The 23,208-nt window shown below is 42.7% G+C and overlaps 1 protein-coding gene across 4 annotated transcripts in view; it reads left to right on the forward strand.

Annotated features, from left to right (window-relative positions):
• NOS1 (nitric oxide synthase 1) overlaps positions 1–23,208 on the forward strand; it is a 560,003-nt gene that overhangs the window by 508,666 nt on the left and 28,129 nt on the right. For all 4 annotated transcript variants that reach the window (XM_077292306.1, XM_077292314.1, XM_077292320.1 and 1 more), the window contains 3 exons: positions 6,621–6,795; positions 9,339–9,477; positions 17,539–17,617. In XM_077292306.1, coding sequence (XP_077148421.1) covers positions 6,621–6,795; positions 9,339–9,477; positions 17,539–17,617 — 393 coding nt within the window. The remainder of the gene's footprint in view (positions 1–6,620; positions 6,796–9,338; positions 9,478–17,538; positions 17,618–23,208) is intronic.

A 23,208-nucleotide genomic window follows, 5' to 3' on the forward strand; every position in this document is an offset into this window, starting at 1 on the left:
TATCAAGAAAAGGTTCTCTAAACGACCTATTACCCTAATCTTCTGAATCAACTAATTAACTCTAAACACATGCAAAAGATACCTGAGGCTTTTAAAAACTCCCTGCCTGGTTCATTACTCAAAACCCCCATCATGGGTAAGACTAGCGACCTGACAGATGTCAAGAAGGCCATCATTGACACCCTCAAGCAAGAGGGTAAGACCCAGAAAGAAATTTCTCAACAAATAGGCTGTTCCCAGAGTGCTGTATCAAGGCACCTCAATGGTAAGTCTTTTGGAAGGAAAAAATGTGGCAGAAAACGCTGTACAACGAGAAGAGGTGACCGGACCCTGAGGAAGATTGTGGAGAAGGACCGATTCCAGACCTTGGGGAACCTGAGGAAGCAGTGGACTGAGTCTGTTGTGGAAACATCCAGAGCCACCGTGCACAGGCGTGTGCAGGAAATGGGCTACAGGTGCCGCATTCCCCAGGTAAAGCCACTTTTGAACCATAAACAGCGGCAGAAGCGCCTGACCTGGGCTACAGAGAAGCAGCACTGGACTGTTGCTAAGTGGTCCCAAGTACTTTTTTCTGATGAAAGCAAATTTTGCATGTCATTCGGAAATCAAGGTGCCAGAGTCTGGAGGAAGACTGGGGAGAAGGAAATGCCAAAATGCCTGAAGTCCAGTGTCAAGTACCCACAGTCAGTGATGGTGTGGGGTGCCATGTCAGCTGCTGGTGTTGGTCCACTGTGTTTCATCAAGGGCAGGGTCAATGCAGCTAGCTATCAGGAGATTTTGGAGCACTTCATGCTTCCATCGGCTGAAATGCTTTATGGAGATGAAGATTTCATTTTTCAGCACGACCTGGCACCTGCTCACAGTGCCAAAACCACTGGTAAATGGTTTACTGACCATGGTATTACTGTGCTCAAATGGCCTGCCAACTCTCCTGACCTGAACCCCATAGAGAATCTGTGGGATATTGTGAAGAGAAAGTTGAGAGACGCAAGACCCAACACTCTGGATGAGCTTAAGGCCGCTATTGAAGCATCCTGGGCCTCCATAACATCTCAGCAGTGTCACAGGCTGATTGCCTCCATGCCACGCCGCATTGAAGCAGTCATTTCTGCCAAAGGATTCCCGACCAAGTATTGAGTGCATAACTGAACATTATTATTTGTTGGTTTTTTTGTTTGTTATTTTATAAACACTTTTATTTGATTGGACGGGTGAAATATGCTAATTTATTGAGACAGGTTTTTTGGGTTATCAGGAGTTGTATGCCAAAATCATCAGTATTAAAACAATAAAAGACCTAACAAATTTCAGTTGGTGGATAATGAATCTATAATATATGAAAGTTTAATTGTAATCATTACATTATGGTAAATAATGAAATTTAACACTATATGCTAATTTTTTGAGAAGGACCTGTATATGACTCTCACTATATAATATGGTTCACAATTTTCACCTCATTTGAATGTATTTATAAAGAAACCTGTCAGTATGCTTTTGCAAATTTAAGTAGTGATATGGCTATATAGATATGGCTATATAGGTGCCTGTCCCTCAATATTAAAGATCCAAAGACATACTGACAGGGAATTTAGATTGTGAGCCCCATCGGGGACAGTGATGGTAATGTGTGCAAACTGTAAAGCGCTGCAGAATATGTTAGCGCTATATTAAAATAAAGATTATTATTATTATTATTATTATTAAGACACATTTTTTATGCAGATCTGATGAGCCAGTCATGAGTAGTGTTCAGCTTTCCGATACTGCAAATATCGGGTATCGGCCGATATTCGCTGTATTGGATTTCCGATACTGAGTTCTGATACTTTTAAGATATCGGATACCGGAATCGGAAATTCTTATAGTGCAATGATGCACTATAATGGAGTGTGGGCTGTGTGTGGGTGGAGACTGCGTGTCTGTATGTGCGGGCGGGGTCTGTGCGTGACCGTGGGGGGGTCTGTGCGGGCCTGCCGGGGGTCTGTACGGGCCTGCCGGGGGTCTGTGTGGCCTGCCGGGGGTCTGTACGGGCCTGCTGGGGGTCTGTGAGACCTGCCGGGGGTCTGTACGGGCCTCTTGGGGGTCTGTGCAGCCAGCCAGGAGTCTTTGCGGCCTGCCGGGGGTCTGTATGGCCTCTCAGGGGTCTGTGCGGCCTGGTGCGGGTCTGTGCAGCCTGCCGGGGGTCTGTACGGGCCTCTCAGGGGTCTGTGCGGCCTGCCGGGGGTCTTTGTGTTTGTGTGCAGGCATTGCCGATGGGACTACAAGTCCCATCGGGCTATGCCTGCTACAATGGCAGTGATTGACACATTAGACAATGATGGGACAGCAGTAGTCCCATCATCCGGCTAATGTGTTGAATGTAAAAAAAAATACTACATACTACATGCAACATACATACATACAACATACATACTACATGCATACAACATACATACTACATACATACAACATACTACATACATACTACATACATGCATACTACATGCATACTACATACATACTACATACATACATACAACATACATATAACATACATACTACATACATTCTACATACACTGTGTTCCAAATTATTATGCAAATAATATTTCCTCATATTTTCTCTAAATTACCTATCTGAATTGCAGTCATTATTATTTTCCAGTCATCTACTATTCTAGTATAATTGCAATCTTTTGGAACAAACTGCCTATGAAAACAGTATCTTTTAAAAAAAAAATAAACACTCAAAATGCATGTTCCAAATTATTATGCACAGCAGAGTTTTCAACCTTTTTTTTATTTTGAACAAAAAATGGTCAATTGTGAAGTTATAAGCATTATCAGCTTATTACAAAATGAAATCAAGCAGTTTTCAAGTGAAAACTTTATTCTAGGTGATGATACATTTGCACATAGGACCCCTTGTTCGAAAGAAGCTTCTGAACTCTCTCGTCCATTGAATTTGTCAGTTTTTGGATGGTTTCTGCTTCAATTATTATGCATGTGGACAGAATACTCTCCCAGAGCTGCTGCTTAGATGTGAACTGCCTCCCGCCATCATAGACACTCCTTTTGATGATGCTCCAGAGGTTCTAAATAGGGTTGAGGTCCAGGGAAGATGGTGGCCACACTATAAGTTTGTCCTCTTTTATGCCCATAGCAGCCAGAGATGCAGATGTGTTTTTTGCAGAATGAGACGGTGCATTATCATGCATGAAAATGATCTTGCTGTGGAAAGCACGGTTCTTCTTCTTGAACAACGGCAGAAAGTGTTGTTTTAGAAACTCCACATAGATTATGGAGTTCATCTTTACCCCTTCAGGGATCATAAAGGGGCCAACAATCTCTCTCCCCATGATTCCAGCCCAAAACATTACTCCACCTCCTCCTTGTTGGCACCTTAGCCGTGTTTTCATGGGGTGTCCATCAACCAGCCATCCTCCACTCTATACATCTGGACCATCGAGCATTGCACGGCACTCATCGGTGAACAAAACAGTTTGGAAGTCAGTCTTCATGTATCGTTTGGCCCACTGGAGCCGTTTCGGTTTGTGTGCAGTGGATAGAGGTGGTCGACAGGATGGCTTACGCACAGCTGCAAACCTCTGAAGGACCCTGCATCTTGTTGTTCTGGGGACGTTGGAGGCACCAGCAGCTTCAAAAACTTGTCTGCTGCTATGACAAGGCATTTTTGCAGCTGCTCTTTTAACCTTATGCAATTGCCTGTTGGAAAGAGTCCTCAATTTTTTCTTATCAGCACGCACACGTGTGTGCTGGGAATCAGCTGCATACTTCTTGATTGTGCGATGATCACTATGAAGTGTCTTGGCAATGTTGATTGTATTCATGCCTTGACCTAAATACTCCACAATTTGTTGCTTCTCAGCAGCCGACACATCCTTTCTCTTTCCCATTTTGGCAAAAAATGTAGGCTGCTTAATAATGTGGAACAGCCTTCTTAAGTCGTCTTGCCTTTATTTGGACACACCTGCCAAACTAATTTGCACAGGTATCTGCAATTGCTTTCAGTGATATAAAGAGCCCTGACACACATCACCATCAATGAGTTTAAATGACAAACAAAAAAATTCTAACCTTATCACTCCTAAACTCTTTGTGCATAATAATTTGAAACACAGTGTACATACTACATACATACATACATACTACATACATACTACATACAATACATTCATACATTACATACAATACATACATACAGACATACAGTACATATAACATAGAGTACATACTCACCATCACTTGTCACTTTGTTCCCCGAAGCCAGTGTCATCTGTAAAAAAGATTAAAATAACAAACAACCAATATACTCCCTGATCCGCAGAAATCCACGAGTGTCCCATAACGATCACCCGTGGAGAACGGCAGCATCAGCTGATGCGACCTCTCTCTAGGGGCTCCAGGAACACAATGACGGGAGGAAGGTATCCTTCCACACTGTATTCCTCCGCCGCTGTAAAAAAATAGTCCCTAGTCTCACTTTTGGCATTGCTGTGTGAGAAATTTTCCCACGCAGCAATTGCCATAAAGTGAGACTTTGAACTCTAGTAACCTCTCAGTGATGCACTGCAGAAGCCATTGTCTCCTGTCAGTGTGTCACTGAGGGTCCTATAGAGCAGTGACATCACCCGATGTCACTGTTCTATAGGGGAGATCGTCGTGGGACACTCGTTATTAATTGGACTACGGGGGACAGGTAGTATACGGTTTATTATTTTACGTTTTTTTGCAGGCGCTGAAGTATGGTAAGTATGGTTAAATGAAGAATATTAAAATACTTTTTTCCTAATGTGTGTGTTTTATTAACCCTTTACTAGTATTGGATTAATAATGGATAGGCGTCTTATTGACGCCTCTCCATTATTAACCCGGCTTAATGTCACCTTACAATAGCAAGGTGACATTAACCCCTTATTACCCCATATCCCACCGCTACACGGGAGTGGGAAGAGATGGGCTAAGTGCCGGAATTGGCGCATCTTACAGATGCACCATTTCTGGGGCGGCTGCGGACTGGTATTTGTAGCCGGGGGGGGGGCCAATATCCATGGCCCCTCTCTAGGCTATGAATATCAGCCCGCAGCTGTCTGCATAGCCTTTCTGGCTATAAAATATAGGGGGACCCCACGTCATTTTTTTGGGGGGTCCCCCTATTTTAATAGCCAGTAAAGGCTATGCAGACAGCTGCAGGCTGATATTCATAGCAGGCTACAAATATTGTCCCCGGCCTTCAGCTTTCTCCCTCTGGTGCAGAAAATTGTATGTATGTATGTAGTATGTATGTAGTATGTTTTATGTATGCTGTATGTATGTATGTATGTAGTATGTTGTATGTATGTTGTATGCATGTAGTATGTATGTTGTATGTATGTAGTATGTTGTATGTATGTTGTATGTAGTATGTATGTACTATTTGTAGTCCCATCGGACGATGCCTGCACACAAACACAAAGACCCCCGGCAGGCCGCACAGACCCCCGAGAGGTCCGTACAGACCCCCGGCAGGCCGCACAGACCCCCGGCAGGCCATACAGACAACCAGCAGGCCCGTAGAGACCCCCGGCAGGCCGCACAGACCTCCGGCAGGCCACACAGACCCCCAAGAGGCCCGTACAGACCCCTGGCAGGTCGCACAGACCCTCGGCAGGCCCGTACAGACCCCCGGCAGGCCCGTACAGACCCCCGGCAGGCCCGCACAGACCCCCCATGGTCCCACACAGACACGCACTCTTCCCCCCTCCAGAACAGGATGTACAAGGAAAGAAAGGGCTTATTTTCATTCTAAAATTTGTGTCCCATTGACTTGCATTGGTTTCTGGTATCGGTATCGGCGATATCCGATATTTTTTGGATATCGGCCGATACAATCCGATTCCGATATTTCCGAATATCGGAAGGTATCGCTCAACACTAGTCATGAGAAATCTAGAGAAGGAGCCATATACAAATCAGGCTGAATATGGACTGCTTCTTTAAAGTGCACTGACACGCCCCAGTGCACTTCCAGCTTAACTTGCATAAAGCTTTTTAGTTAGATTTTCTATGACTAGCACCTCAGCGCTCTGTACAAATATATATTATTACTGGGGGACAATTGCCTATGCAGCATTACCAAAGTCACAGACAAAAACAGCCTTACCATCTCCAGGTCAGATTACTAATGTACTAGCAAAATGCAGGAGATCCCTATGATAAAGGCGAGGGCAGCACAGGTGCAAAACACTGATGGAGCAACCACTCACAAACCTACCAGTTCATTGATGGGTGTGGTTGTATAGTATTAAAAATGCACACAAATGAGGCTTGCATAGGGCTCTGGTCAGACAGCTATGTGTGATGCAAAGTGTCTGGCTTACAGCCTATCACAACCAGCCAATGAATTGCTGCCCCCGCCTTTATCATCGGGGTCTCCTGCATCCTGCTAGCGCATTGGTAATGTGACCCGGAGTTGGTAAGACTGTTTGTTTTTTTGTGATTTTTCTTGAGTTTATCCTATGATAGCCGTTTATACAGCCATACCACTACTTCCTTAAATAAATATGTGTAGACAGGTTGTCTTTACATGCCTATACAGCATTATAGTTTGGGTTTTTACTTGTTTTTATTCTACTTTAGATTCTCAGTCTTTGGACTTGGTTCAAGAGCTTACCCTCATTTCTGTGCCTTTGCCCGAGCTGTGGATACTCTACTAGAAGAGATGGGAGGAGAACGAATTTTAAAAATGGGGGAGGGAGATGAACTATGTGGACAAGAGGAATCTTTCCGAACGTGGGCTAAAAAAGTATTCAAGGTAAAAGTTTTAGCTAATATTTAACACATCTAGAGTGTTTATAGTGAAATTTACTGTATATGTACAAATTGTATTAAAAGGCCTTTTTAAATCTCTCTTAAAGGGTTATACTATATGGCAAGCATACAGAAAAAGTCATGTATACATTATTCTACTAATAGAAAACCTTTGATCCATAAACCTTTTTGCCAACGGACTACTTGATATGCCTCTTATTTCTGAACAAGAGTTAACTGACTTTTGCATAGTTTCAGATTTGTCTCTGCGCCCGTGCTTATGCATGTAATGGCAGAGGTAACTAGATCAACTGTAGTAGTAGGTATAGATTTACCAGAGCTTAGCTACCCAATGCTGCAAAGTTTAACTGGCCATTTTTGGTGAAATTAGGGATAAAATCATAATTTGTCATAAGTAAGTGTTTTTATTTAGGACCACAGTCTTTGATAGTCATCAGAATTCATGATGAAAATAATGAACATTGCCCTGCAACATACTGTATTTAAACATAAAATACTCCAATAATGTGTCTAGGTAGAATATCGATATTTTTGTTTATATATATATATATATATATATATATATATATATATATATATATATTATTTTTTTTTTTACTATACTGATTTACTATAGCATGTTTTATGAATCATTTTAGTTTCATTAAATTAATCAATATTTTTAACTTACTATTATTTAAGAGGGTTTTCTCAAAATCATAAATAGCTAACATTTCAAATTTCTTGTAAAAAGAGACACTTGGCAAGTTACGGTTTATTAAAAATCCTCCCTGTTTTCTAGAATGGAGGGACTTTTAATTTGATAGTTCGATCGATCAATATTTTATCAGAAGTGAATGATTTCCAGGGCAAGCAGCACAGCGAGCTTTATCGCTTATGTACTTCCCGATGCTGGAAAGGCAAAGCTGCCTCTATTTTCTCGCATAAGAGAATGCACAGTCCGGGCTCAGCCATATTCCTCTAGCCCAAACTGTCAATTATCAGAAGCACAATGCTTCCCTGTAAGCAGGAAGTCAGAAGGCTGGAGAGTGGTGTGCTCCAGAAGAAAATACATGAGAGTAACCCTTTACTACCCTGCAAATCTACCATTAATCTGTTTAGGGTGAAACTCAAAGAGTTAAACAAGACCAATTTCATTGATGGTCCACTTATTTACCTAGATGCCATTCAAAATATTTCTCGATTGAACTAAATGGAATAATGCTGCAATATCTCGAAAGGTTTCTAAGAAAAATATGGTGCAGGCACAAACAGCCTGTTAGTCGATGTAAGCACTGTGGAGGCTGTCGCATTCTTCAAACAGCAAACTGATGGGTGGTTAGCATTAATTTGACAATATACAATATAATATTGATGGCTCATCTTAAAGGAGTTGTCCACTACTTGGACAGCCACTTCTCAATCACTATATATCTCCTATGTCAAATAATAACAGCCTGTAGTCACCTCCAGGGTGGGTGCTACTCCAGCGTTATTGGCCTCCCAGGGCTCTCGTGACTTTGTTAGGCTATGCAAGCCCTGCAGCCAATCAGAGGCCACTTCACTGTCACTTCCTTCAGACAAAACTGCCACCCAGAAAAAGTGAGAGCTGCTGCTGCTCTATGACTTCCTCCTGATATCAGTTTTGTCTGGAGGAGACCAAACGCCAAAATCAGTGGAAAGGCACCCGCACCACAGATGAGTATAGGTAATAATTATTTTCCGTGGGGAAAATATGATAATTGAGGTGGGGTTCTCCAAGTAGTGGGTAACCCCTTTAAGTTATCGATTTTTTAAAGGCTGGATAACCTCTTCAATTTGGCTTCAGTGAATACCAGGATTACATTTCTATACGGATATCCAGTCAGCACATATAATTCATTAAACTTTCAAGAATTAAAGATACAAGTGTGTGTATTGTTTTCTTGCAGCAAGTAGGAACAAACAGTGAAAAATACATGATAAAAATAATCTGCATCTATGAAATTTGACACATTTACCTGCAATAGTATTCATTAGCTGATTGCCATCATCTTAAGTTTATGCTAAGACTCCTGATCTCATGGCAGAATCCACTGGGCTAGCAGCATTATAAGGGCTTGTTCACACTTTGCAGATTTTGCTGCGGATTTTTCCGCAGCGGATTTGGAAAAACCGCAGTGCAAAACCGCTGCGGTTTTCACTGCGGATTTTCCTGCGGTTTCTTCTGCGGATTCCTCTGCGGGTTTTCAACAGCACTTTCCTATTGGAGCATGTTGAAAACCGCTGCGGAATCCGCAGAAAGAAGTGACATGCTCCTTCTTTTTTTCCGCAGCAATTCCGCGCGGTTTTTAAAGGGATCTTCCGCAATGTGGGCACAGCAGTTTTTGTTTTCCATAGGGTAACATTGTACTGTACCCTGCATGGAAAACTGCTGCGGATCCGCAGCGTCAAATCCGCTGCGGATCCGCAGCAAAAACCGCAAAGTGTGAACATAGCCTTAGAATGTTTTTTGGTAGTACGTGCTTTGGAATAACATAGGTTACTGTTGCTCTATGTTGGACACAGGCTGCCTGTGATGTCTTTTGTGTGGGAGACGATGTGAATATTGAAAAAGCGAACAATTCACTGATTAGCAACGACAGAAGCTGGAAGAGGAGCAAGTACCGGATCAGCTTCGTGGCCGAAGCTCCAGAGCTCACACAAGGTATAAAAACCAAATGTAATATGTACGGTAATTACAGGAGCACTGTCCACCAGTTTTTAGTATTACGTTCTGACAGGCTTCTGTTACCACTGAAAACCAATGGTATAACTTGCAGCTCTACTGTACCCGCAAAAGGGAAATCTGGCAGAAACCTGATGGATGCATAACTAGCATATAGGATCAATTATGATCTGTGTTATCATTTTTGGAAGAGCGTCTTAAACCGGGTCGTATGGTGCCAGTGTAGTCAGAGCCTAAAGCTATTTTTCTACATCATAATGACTCATATTTTCTGTGAATATTTCATAAATATTTCTTATTTTTTAGACTAATTATGTGTTATAGTTATTTTATCATGCCAAATTAGGACATTTGGACATGATAGAGAGGGGTCCCCACACATAAAACTTCCCTCTATAATCCAAAACTAAGAGCTATTTGTAAAGGCTCGAGTACACTATCTGGAAATATTCTACGGAAGTCCATTCACAGACTAACCATTTTTCTATGAACAAAAGATCTTTCAGAGCAACAAATATCAAACATGACCAACTTCATTTCAAACAATAATGGTATGTGATCAGTCAGCTAAAATTATATTTTGCTCTTGAAGAGTAACCGCTGTTTGAAATTTTATTTCATAAATCAATAGTACATGTGAAAATAAGCAACTTTGTAATATATTTTATCAGAGAAATCTGCTTCTTTTTCTGCCAAGACTGATCATTCATTTTCAAACTTTGCAATTTACTGGTAAAATCTGTATTCAGTGAAGGATTGTTACATTACTGAAATAGGAGATGGCGGCTACTACTATTAAGATTCTGTGGAGTTGTGAGGGAAGTGGGGAGAGTAATTTGGAGCAGAGGCAGAAACCCGCTACACAGAATACTATCAGCACAACCTGCCATGTCCTATCTCAGTAATGTAACAATCTGTCTTCACTGAAGACAGATTTTACCTGTGAATTGATAATTTTTAAAATTAAAAATCAGTCCTGCCAGAGAAAGTTGTAGATTTCTCTAAGATATATTACAAAGTTTCTTATTTTCATATGCGCTATTGATTCATGAAATGAAAATTAAAATGATGACAACACTAACTTTCTTCCCAATGAACAATTTGGTTGAAATTGTTCATTTTGACCAGCTTTAATCTAATGTGCATGAGTGCCTTTAGAAAAGTTCCTGCACTGGCAGTGCCTAACTAAACATTTATTGCATTCATCTGAATGGTGGCCATCTAATAGTATTACTGACTAGCTATGACTTTAGTTAGTAAAAGGAAGAAAGGAGACAGAGAGCCAACCTAAAATAGACAGCTGAAGGATCAGACTTGCAGATTTACCCAAAAATATGAGCCAGCCCACCGTTTGTTTGTTTTTCATTTGATAAAGATGCCTGCATGGCGTTGAATTGCATTGTGAATAAAAAAAAAACCCTAATTCTCGTCATCATTTCTGAAGAATTGATTTACTCAGCAGCTCAGCCCACCTTACATGTTCATCCAACTGGATTACACCCTTCAAGGTTGTGATGAGTCATTTATTATTTACTCCTGGTCAAAATTACTGTTATTTCGAACAGTTAAGCACGTTGAAGATGAAATGAGGTCTAAAAGGGCTAAGGTTAAAGATGTCACATTTCTTTTGTATTTTAGGGGATGTGCTCAAAAGTTTACATACCCCAGCAGAATTTTTGCTTTCTTGACCTTTTTTCAGAGAATATGAATAACACCAAAACTTTTTCCCCACTCATGATTAGTAGTTGGGTGAAGCCATTTATAGTCAAACTACTGTGTTTTCTCTTTTTAAATCATAATGACAACCCAAAACATCCAAATGACCCTGATCAAAAGTTCACATACCCCATTTCTTAATACTGTGTATAGCCCCCTCTAACATTAATGACAGCTTGAAGTCTTTTGTGGTAGTTGTGGATGAGGTTCTTTATTTTCTCAGATGGTAAAGCTGCCCACTATTCTTGGCAAAAAGCCTCCAGTTCCTGTAAATTCCTGGGCTTTCTAGCATGAACTGTGCGCTTGAGATCTCCCCAGAGTGGCTGAATGATATTGAGGTCAGGAGTTTGAGATGGCCACTCCAGAACCTTCACTTTGTTCTGCTGTAGCCAATGACAGGTTGACTTGGCCTTGTATTTAGTATTGTTGTCATGTTGGAACGTACAAGTATGTCCTGTGCGCAAGTTCCAGGCTGATGAGTGCAAATTTACCTCCAGTATTTGCTGATAACATGCTGCATTCATCTTTCTTTCAACTTTGACTAAGTTTCCTGTGCCTTTGTACTGTAGCTCACACATCCCCGAAACAGCAGCAATCCACCTTCGTGCTTTACAGTAGGAATGGTGTTCCTTTCATCATTGGCCTTGTTGACCTCTCTCCAAATGTAACATTTATGGTTGTGGCCAAAAAGTTAAATTTTGGCCTCATCACTCCAAATTACCTTGTTCCAGAAGTTTTGAGGCTTGTCTCTGTGCTGTTTTGCGTATTGTAGGTGAGATACTTTGTGGCATTTGCTCAGTAATGGCTTTTTTCTGGTGACTCGGCCATGCAGCCCATTTTCTTCAAGTGTCTCATTATTCTGCTTCTTGAAACAGCCACACCACTGGCTGTCAGATAGTCCTGTATTTCAGGTGATGTTATTTGTGGGTTTTTCTTTGCATCACAAACAATTTTCCTGGTAGTTGTGGATGACATTTTGGCTGGTCTACCTGACCATGGTTTTATTTTTACAGAGCCCTTGATTTTCCATTTGTTAATCACAGTTTGAACGCTGCTGACTGGCATTATCAGTTCCTTGGATTGCTTTTTGTATGCCTTTCCTGTTTTTTACAGTTCAACTACCTTTTCCCGTAGATCTGTTGACAATTCTTTTGCTTTCCCCATGACTCACAATCCAGGAATGTCAGTGGCTGGATGAAAGATGCAAGAGTCTGTCTGTATCCCAGAAACTCACACAGCTTTTATGCACACACACTGATTACAAACAAACACGTCACAGGTGAGGATGTTTTCTTTAGTAGCCATTCAAACCTACACTCCCTGACAGAAGTTATGTCGCTTATCCACGTTGTGTAAATAAAAGCTTATAACCTGACGTTAAATTCATCCATTGGTTGTATAAATTATTCTTTTGAAAGCTGAAACCCTCCGAAATGTGGTTTAGGTTAAGAAAGTAAATTGGCATCAATGCAGAAATATTGATCAGTTAATGGACACAGAATGGTCAGATTTTGGCAAGACAAAAGTTTTGTCAGCCACAGAAATTAATGTGATATTCAAACAAATAATTAACTTAAAATACAAATGTATGTTGCATAACATTGGTGAATGAAGTTGTGGTGCTATTAGAGTCATATTTAATATTTTGTGTGACTTCCATGAACTTGAAGGACTGCATCCATGTGGTTCAACAATGATTCATACAATTTATTAATGAAGTCATCAGGAATAGCAAAGAATGCAGTCTTACATGCCTCCCAGAGTTCATCTAGATTCTTTGGTTTTGTCTTCCAAGCTTCCTCTTTCATCCTACCCCAAACATGCTCAATGATGTTCATGTCTGGTGACTGGGCTGGCCAGTCCTTGAGCACCTTGATCTTTTTTGCCTGGAGGAACTTTGTTGTAGAGATGTATGTATGAGATAGAGCACCATCCTGCTGCAGAATTTGACCCCTTTTATGATTTGGAATATAAGAGGTAGCTAATACTTCTTGATATTTTAGGCTATTGATATTGCCTTCCACCTTGCAAATGTTTCACACACCCCCATACTGAATGTAACCCCAGACCATGATCTTTCCACCACCAAATTTACTGTTTTCTGAGAAGTCCACCTTCTGCCACTATTCCAGCGTCCATCTGTTTAGCAGGCTGTGGGACTTTTCAAATGCCACACGGTTTTTTATTTGCCTTTTGTTTAGTGCTGGCTTCTGAGCACTGATGCGACCATGGAGGCCATTTCGAGACAGAATCCTACAAACTGTTCTAGTTGACACAGGGACTGGAGGTGACCAGGCCTGTTGGAGCTCTGCTGCAGTGGAAGAAGGGCTTGCTTTGGATTTTCTAACCAACAAACGTTCCTCCTAAGCAGTTGTCTTGTGGGGTCTGCCGGACCTGGGATTGTCAAACACATCTCCAGTCTCTTCAAATCTTTTTTTAATTCTTTGTACTTGACACTGAGACACATTAAAGGTGCCAGCCACCTTTGCAGTGGATCTGGTCTTTAGCCTCTTGATAATCCAGGTTTTGGTCACAGGGCAGATTTATTTTTGGCATGTTGTCAGAGCTCAAGGTGCAGTTCAAGTGAAGGTCTGGGGTGCTGGGTTTCTATTTATACACACACTAAATAACCGATCATTTACTGAGCACAGGTGAGGATGTAAGCTAGGATTGGGTGTACTAAATGACCAGGCGACAAACTTCGCTTTTTTTAGATGTGCTTTTTTTGGGCAGCTACTGGCTGGTATTTTTAGGCTTGGGGGGCAATATTCATGGCCCCTTACCAGCCTGAGAATACCAGCCCCTAGCTGTCTGGTTTAGCAATGTTGGTTGTCAAAAATGGGGGGATCCCAAGCCGTTTTTTAAATTATTTATTTAAATAATTAAAAAATATGGCATGGAGATTCCTCTATTCTTTTAAACCAACCTTGCTGGAGCTGACAGCTGAGGGTTGCAGCCCCCAGCTGTGAGTTTTGCCTGGCTAGTTAGCAAAAATACACAGGAACCCGCACCGTTTTTTTTAAATTATTTATTTACAGCGCAGGAGCTGCTGATGAATACTCCCATCGACTGCTCCTGCTCTTGCTGTTATTAGTGGCAGCAAGTGTCGGATGATGGGAGCAGTTGTCTCATGAGCTGACACCAGTGACCGGAGGTAAACTTTATACCTCCGATCACAGCTGAGCACTTCCGCTGTCTTTTGACAGCGTGGGAACCGCGACTCTGACCGGTGGGGATGATTTCACCACCGATCAGAAGCGGTGATTGCCACGCTGTCATGAACATGGCAGTGCGCCAAACACCCGGTGTTGGACAGCCAAACTCAAACAGTAACACGGACTTCCTGGTGAAGTCTGAGTTCGGTGTCCATGCCCAAACAGTAGGTGTTCGGTACAGACGGCAAACTTTACTGTTCGGGTTTGCCCATCTCTACTGGCAGGCTGATTAATGTCTGAAACCTTGGTCAAAGCTATCTGAGCACACAAATTTTTATATTGGCCCACTTTCCTTTTTGCAATTTCTTAAATGTAAAAAATAACATTATTCATAAAATAAATATATATATATATATATATATATATATATATATATATATATACCATATATACTCGTGTATAAGCCGAGATTTTCAGCCCATTTTTTTAGGCTGAAGTTGCCTCTCTCGGCTTATGCTCGAGTCATTGTCCCAAGTGGTCGTCGGGAAGGGGAGCACCGGCTGTCACATATTCACCTGCTCCTGGTGCTGTCCCTGCATCTCCAATGGTCTCTGGGCGCCGGCAGCTCTTCCTGTGTTTAATGGTTACGTGGTACCACTCATTAAAGTAATGAATATGGACATGACTTCACTCCCATCGGGGTGGAGCGCATATTCATTACTTTAATGAGCGGTACCAGTGACCGCTGAACACTGGAACAAGCTGGCAGCGCTGAGACCATCTGTCAGGGAGAAGCTGCCAGGGACCATGCCGGGAGCAGGAGAGTATAATGGGGGAGGGCGAGCATTGCAATATTCACCAGTCCCCGTTCCACCACCGAGCGCCGATCCGTCTTCCGTCCTCTGTGTCCTCTGGCTGCGACGTTCAGGTCGGAGGGCGCGATGACGTGGTTAGTATGCATGCCACCCTCTGCCTGAACAGTCACAGCAAGAGGACTCGGAAGACGGAGTGGCGCCCCACAGTGGAACGGGGCCAGGTGAATATTGCAAGTGCCGGGGGCCTGAGCGACGATCATTTTAATCGCAGCAACAGCATATGGGGTATATTACTCTATGGAGCATCTCATGAGGCCATAATCAACCTTTATGCAGCATTGTATGGGGCAAATGTTTCTATGGAGCATCTTATGGGGCCATAATCAACCTTTATGCCGCATTGTATGGGGCATAATATTCTATGGAGCACCTTATGGGGCCATTATTAACCTTTGTGCAGCATTATATGGGGTATATTTTAATATGGAGCATCTTATGGGGCCCATCATAAACTTTATGGAGCATTATATGGGGCGTGTTTTGTATGGAGCATCTTATGGGACCCATCATGAACTGTATGGAGCATTATATGGGGCTCCTGATTCAATATGGATATTAAAAAACACAACCTTCTGATGTCTCAATTAATTTTACTTTTATTGGTATCTATTTTTATTTTTGAAATTTACCAATAGCTGCTGCATTTCCTACCCTAGGCTTATACTCGAGTCATTAAGTTTTCCCAATTTTTTGTGGCAAAATTAGGGGTCTCAGCTTATACTCGGGTCGGCTTATACTCGAGTATATATGGCATATATATGTTTCTCACTAAATTAGAATATCATCAAAAAGTTAATTTTTTTCAGTTTTTCAATACAAAAAGTGAAACTCATATATTATATAGAGTCATTATAAACAGGGTGATCTATTACAAGTGTTTATTTCTGTTTATGTTGAAAACCCAAAAGTCGTTATCTCAGCAAATTAGAATAATTAACAAAAAAACACATGCATAGACTTCCTAAGTGTTTAAAAAGGTCCCTTAGTCTGTTTCAGTAGGCTCCACAATCATGGGGAAGACTGCTGACTTGACAGATGTCCAGAAGGCAGTCATTGACACACTCCACAAGGAGGGTAAGCCTAGGTCATTGCGAAAGAAGCTGGCTGTTCACAGAGTGTTGTATCCAAGCATATTAATGGAAAGTTGAGTAGAAGGAGAAAGTATGGTAGAAATGGTACACACGCTACGGGGATAACCGAAGCCTTGAAAGGATTGTTAAGAAAAGGTAATTTAAAAATTTGATGGAGATTCACTAGGAGTGGACTGCTGCTGGAGTCATTGCTTCAAAAGCCGCCACTCACAGGCGCATCGAAGACATGGGCTACAAGTGTCTCATTCCTTGTGTCAAGCCACTCATGACCAACAGACAATGCCAGAAGCGTCTTACCTGGGCCAAGGAGAAAAAGAATTGGACTGTAGCTCAGTGGTCCAAGGAGTCCTTTTCAGATGAAAATAAATTTTGCATTTCAGTTGGAAATAAAGGTCCCAGAGTCTGGAGGAAGTGTGGAGAAGCACACCAAAGTCAGTGCAGCCATGTACCAGGACATTTTAGATCACTTCAAGCGTTTTGGACATGGAAATGTAATTCTCCAGCAGGACTTGGCGCCTGTCCACACTGACAAAAGAACTAATACCTGGTTTAAAAACAACATTATCACTGTGCTTGATTGGCCAGTGAACTCGTCTGACCTTAACCCTATAGAGAATCATTCAACAATGCAACAAATGATTCAATAATGCAGACAAACTGAAGGCAGCTATGAAAGCAACATGGGGTTCCATGACACCTCAGCAGTGCCACAGGCTGTTTACCTTCATGCCATGCAGCATTGATGCAGTAATTGATGCAAAAGGAGCCCCAACCAAGTATTGAGTGTATTTACTGAACAACACACATTTTAGTAGGCCTACATTTTGGATTTAAAAATAATTTTTCAAGCTGGTGTTATAAAGTATTCTAATTTACTGAGAAAATGACTTTTGGGATTTCATTGGCTGTAAACCATAATCATCCACATTAACAGAAATAAACACTTGAAATATCACTCTGTTTGTAATGACTCTATATAATATGAGTTTCACTTTTTGTATTGAAGAACTGAAATAAATTAACTGTTTGATGATGTTCTAATTTAATGAGAAGAACTTGTGTATATATATATATAGTTCACAACAGCAGTAAATTTGACCAGAGGTACCCAAACTTTTACATTCCACTATATAGTGGACTGAGATAACTAATATTGAAATTTACATTCCTTTATCTTTTTATCCAACATTTCTCTCTTTGCAGCACTCTACAGTATTCACAGAAAGAAGGTATACGGTGCAAGGCTGTTAAGTCGACAGAATCTACAAAGTGCAAAGTCCAGGTACGAAAAATTTCAATGACTCATTAACACAACCTTATTTCATGTTTGAAATCAATAAAAAGAATTGTAGAAATAAGTTGTAATCTCCAAGCTGGTCAATACATTTGCTACGGTCCATTGAAATAATCATCCTTTGACTAATACATATGCGGCACCCCAGGGTCCTGGTCGTCACAGTAGTGTCACTTTCCTCCTGGGGAGAGTGATGCTACGTTCAGAGGCAAGGAAGGATAACTGCATCCAGGTATCACAAACATGCAACACATTCATACTCTGGGCCACCAGGGGGAGCTTTTGATCCTATTTACTAGGTGACTCCTGTTATGGACCTGGTGGTTAGGTGCACCTGGAATGACCTGATGGTTAAACTAAAAGACAGGACGAGCTCTGGGAAGTGGGAACTCTGCTGACCGCAAATCCTAATCCTATAACACACACACTAGAAATAGCTGTGGAGCATACCTAACTCTCCCTAGACGCCTCTTCACAGCCTAAGAGCTAACTACCCCTAAAGATAGGAAAATAAGCCTTACCTTGCCTCAGAGAAAATTCCCCAAAGGTAAAGGTAGCCCCCCACATATATTAACTGTGAGTTAAGAGGAAAGTCACAAACACAGGGATGAAACAGGTTTCAGCAAAGGAGGCCAGACTTACTAGACAGACTGAGGATAGGAAAGGGATCTATGTGGTCAGCACAAAAAACTACAAAAAGCCACGCAGAGTGTGCAAAAAGACCCCCGCACCGACTCACGGTGTGGAGGTGCCACTCTGCAACCCAGAGCCTCCAGCTAGCAAGGCAATATCATGTTAGCAAGCTGGACTAGAACTTAGCAAGTACTAAGAAATATATTCAGAACACAATGAACAACAAATGAACTAGCAGGGACTTAGCTTCTGCTGGAGTAGACAGGTCATCAGAAAGATCCGAGAGAGATCTGAACCAGTGCTAATACATTGACAGCTGGCATGGAGTAACGATCTGAGTGGAGTTAAATAGAGAAGCCAACCCAGCCGCAAACGAGAGCAGCTGAGGAAGCAACCTCAGAACCAGCAGTTCCACTCACAGCCACCAGAGGGAGTCCACGGACAGAACCCACCGAAGTATCATTCATGACCACAGGAGGGAGTTCAAGAACGGAATTCACAACAGTACCCCCCCCTTGAGGAGGGGTCACCGAACCCTCACCAGAGCCCCCAGGCCGATCAGGACAAGCCAAATGAAAGGCACGAACCAACTCGGCCGCATGGACATCGGAGGCAAAAACCCGGGAATTATCCTCCTGACCATAGCCCTTCCATTTGACCAGGTACTGAAGTTTCCGTCTCGAAATACGAGAATCCAAAATCTTCTCCACTACATACTCCAACTCCCCCTCGACCAAGACCGGAGCAGGAGGGTCAACGGAGGGAACCATAGGCGCCACATATCTACGCATCAACGACCTATGGAACACATTATGGATGGCAAAAGAAGCTGGAAGGACCAAACGAAACGACACAGGATTGAGAATTTCAGAAATCTTATAAGGACCAATGAAACGAGGCTTAAACTTAGGAGAAGAAACCTTCAGGGACATGACGAGACGACAACCAAACCAAATCCCCAACATGAAGTCGGGGACCAACACAGCGACGGCGGTTGGCAAACCGTTGAGCCTTCTCCTGGGACAATGTCAAATTGTCCACTACATGAGTCCAAATTTGCTGCAACCTGTCCACCACAGAATCCACACCAGGGCAGTCCGAAGGCTCAACCTGCCCTGAAGAAAAACGAGGATGAAAACCAGAATTACAAAAAAAAAAGGCGAAACCAAGGTAGCCGAACTGGCCCGATTATTAAGGGCGAACTCAGCCAATGGCAAGAAGGTCACCCAATCATCCTGATCAGCAGAAACAAAGCATCTCAGATAGGTCTCCAAAGTCTGATTAGTTCGTTCGGTTTGGCCATTTGTCTGAGGATGGAAAGCCGAAGAGAAAGACAAATCAATGCCCATCTTAGCACAAAAGGACCGCCAAAACCTTGAAACAAACTGGGAACCTCTGTCCGACACGATGTTCTCCGGAATGCCATGCAAACAAACCACATGCTGGAAAAATAGTGGAACCAAATCAGAGGAGGAAGGTAATTTAGGCAAGGGTACCAAATGGACCATCTTAGAGAAGCGATCACAAACCACCCAGATGACCGACATCCTTTGAGAGACAGGGAGATCTGAAATAAAATCCGTCCAAGGCCTTTTCGGGACTGGCAAGGGCAAAAGTAACGCACTGGCACGAGAACAGCAGGGCTTGGCCCGAGCACAAGTCCCACAAGACTGCACAAAAGAACGCACATCCCGTGACAAGGAAGGCCACCAAAAGGACCTAGCCACCAAATCTCTGTTACCAAAAATCCCAGGATGACCAGCCAACACCGAGCAATGAACCTCAGAGATAACTCTACTAGTCCATCTATCAGGGACAAACAGTTTTTCTGCTGGACAACGGTCAGGTCTATCAGCCTGAAACTCCTGCAGCGCCTGCCGCAAATCAGGGGAGATGGCAGACAGAATTACCCCCTCTTGGAGAATACCAGCCGGCTCAGGAACTCCCGGGGAATCAGGCACAAAACTCCTTGAAAGGGCATCGGCCTTCACGTTCTTAGAACCCGGAAGGTATGAAACCACAAAATTGAAACGGGAGAAAAACAGCGACCATCGAGCCTGTCTAGGATTCAACCACTTAGCAGACTCGAGATAAGTCAGATTTTTGTGATCCGTTAAGACCACTACGCGATGCTTGGCTCCCTCAAGCCAATGTCGCCACTCCTCGAATGCCCACTTCATAGCCAACAACTCCCGATTGCCAACATCATAATTACGCTCAGCAGGCGAAAACTTTCTAGAAAAGAAAGCACATGGCTTCATCACAGAGCCATCAGAAGATCTTTGAGACAAAACAGCCCCTGCTCCAATCTCAGAAGCATCAACCTCGACCTGAAAAGGGAGCGAAACATCTGGCTGACACAACACAGTGGCCGAAGAGAAACGACGTTTCAACTCCCGAAAAGCCTCAACGGTCGCAGAGGACCAATTCACCACATCAGCACCTTTCTTGGTCAAATCAGTCAACGGTTTAACAACACGAGAAAAATTAGCGATGAAGCGACGGTAAAAATTAGCAAAGCCCAAGAATTTCTGAAGGCTCTTCACAGATGTAGGCTGAGTCCAATCATAAATGGCCTGAACTTTAACAGGATCCATCTCGATAGTAGAAGGGGAAAAAATGAAACCCAAAAAGGAAACCTTCTGAACTCCGAAGAGACATTTAGACCCCTTCACAAACAAAGAATTAGCACGAAGAACCTGGAACACCATTCTGACCTGCTTCACATGAGACTCCCAATCATCTGAAAAGACCAAAATATCATCCAAATATACAATAATGAATCTATCCAAATACTTTCGGAAGATGTCATGCATAAAGGACTGAAACACAGATGGAGCATTAGAAAGCCCGAATGACATCACCAGGTACTCAAAATGGCCCTCGGGCGTATTAAATGCTGTTTTCCATTCATCGCCCTGTTTAATACGCACCAGATTATACGCCCCTCGAAGATCTATCTTGGTGAACCAACTAGCCCCCTTAATCCGAGCAAACAAATCAGACAGTAGAGGCAAAGGGTACTGAAATTTGACCGTGATTTTATTGAGAAGGTGGTAATCTCTACAAGGTCTCAGAGAACCATCCTTCTTGGCCACAAAAAAGAACCCTGCTCCCAACGGTGACGACGACGGGCGAATATGCCCTTTCTCCAAGGACTCCTTAATATAACTCCGCATAGCGGCGTGTTCCGGCCCAGATAAATTGAAAAGTCGTCCCTTAGGAAATTTACTACCAGGAATCAAATTAATAGCACAATCACAATCCCTATGAGGAGGTAGGGCACTGGATTTGGGCTCATCGAATACATCTCGGTAATCCGACAAAAACTCAGGGACTTCAGAAGGAGTAGAAGGAGAAATTGACAACAACGGAACGTCACCATGTACCCCTTGACAACCCCAACTGGACACAGACATTGATTTCCAATCCAATACTGGATTATGGACCTGTAGCCATGGCAAACCCAACACGACCACATCATGCAAATTATGCAACACCAAAAAGTGAACATCTTCCTGATGTGCAGGAGCCATGCACATGGTCAATTGAGTCCAGTACTGAGGCTTATTCTTGGCCAAAGGCGTAGCATCAATTCCCCTTAATGGAATAGGATACTGCAAGGGCTCCAAGAAAAAACCACAGCGCCTGGCAAACTCCAAGTCCATCAAATTCAGGGTAGCGCCTGAGTCCACAAATGCCATAACAGAGTAGGATGACAAAGAGCAAATCAGAGTAACGGACAAAAGAAATTTAGGCTGTACAGTACCAATGGTGACGGACTTAGCGAACCGCTTAGTGCGCTTAGGACAATCAGAGATAGCATGAGTGGGGTCACCACAGTAAAAACACAGCCCATTCTGACGTCTGTGTTCTTGCCGTTCAGCTCTGGTCAAAGTCCTATCACATTGCATAGGCTCAGGCCTCTGCTCAGAGGACACCGCCAAATGGCGCACATCCTTGCGTTCACGCAAGTGCCGATCGATCTGAATGGCCAAGGACATTGATTCATTCAGACCAGCAGGCGTGGGAAACCCCACCATAACATCCTTAAGGGCTTCAGAAAGACCTTTTCTGAAAATTGCTGCAAGGGCACACTCATTCCATTGAGTAAGCACAGACCACTTTCTAAACTTCTGGCAATATACCTCCGCTTCATCCTGACCTTGACACAAAGCTAGCAAGATTTTCTCTGCCTGATCCACAGAGTTAGGTTCGTCATAAAGCAATCCAAGCGCCAGAAAAAAACGCATCTACATTAAGCAATGCAGGATCTCCTGGTGCAAGGGAGAATGCCCAGTCTTGTGGGTCGCCACGTAACAAAGAAATAATGATTTTTACTTGCTGAATGGGGTCACCAGAGGAGCGGGGTCTCAAATCAAGAAACAGTTTACAATTATTTTTGAAATTCAGAAATTTTGATCTATCTCCAAAAAACAAATCAGGAATTGGAATTCTAGGCTCTAACATAGGATTCTGAACTACATAATCTTGAATGCTTTGTACCCTCGCAGTGAGGTGATCAACACAAGAGGACAGACCTTGAATGTCCATATCTACACCTGAGTCCTGAACCACCCAGAGGTTAAGGGGAAAAGAAAGACAAAACACACTGCAGAGGAAAAAAAAATGGTCTCAGAACTTCTCTTATCCCTCTATTGAGATGCATTAATACTTTTGTGGGCCAGCTGTACTGTTATGGACCTGGTGGTTAGGTGCACCTGGAATGACCTGATGGTTAAACTAAAAGACAGGACGAGCTCTGGGAAGTGGGAACTCTGCTGACCGCAAATCCTAATCCTATAACACACACACTAGAAATAGCTGTGGAGCGTACCTAACTCTCCCTAGACGCCTCTTCACAGCCTAAGAGCTAACTACCCCTAAAGATAGGAAAATAAGCCTTACCTTGCCTCAGAGAAAATTCCCCAAAGGTAAAGGCAGCC

The sequence above is a fragment of the Ranitomeya variabilis genome, chromosome 1, assembly GCF_051348905.1.
Source record: "Ranitomeya variabilis isolate aRanVar5 chromosome 1, aRanVar5.hap1, whole genome shotgun sequence".
Taxonomy (NCBI): Eukaryota; Metazoa; Chordata; class Amphibia; order Anura; family Dendrobatidae; genus Ranitomeya; species Ranitomeya variabilis.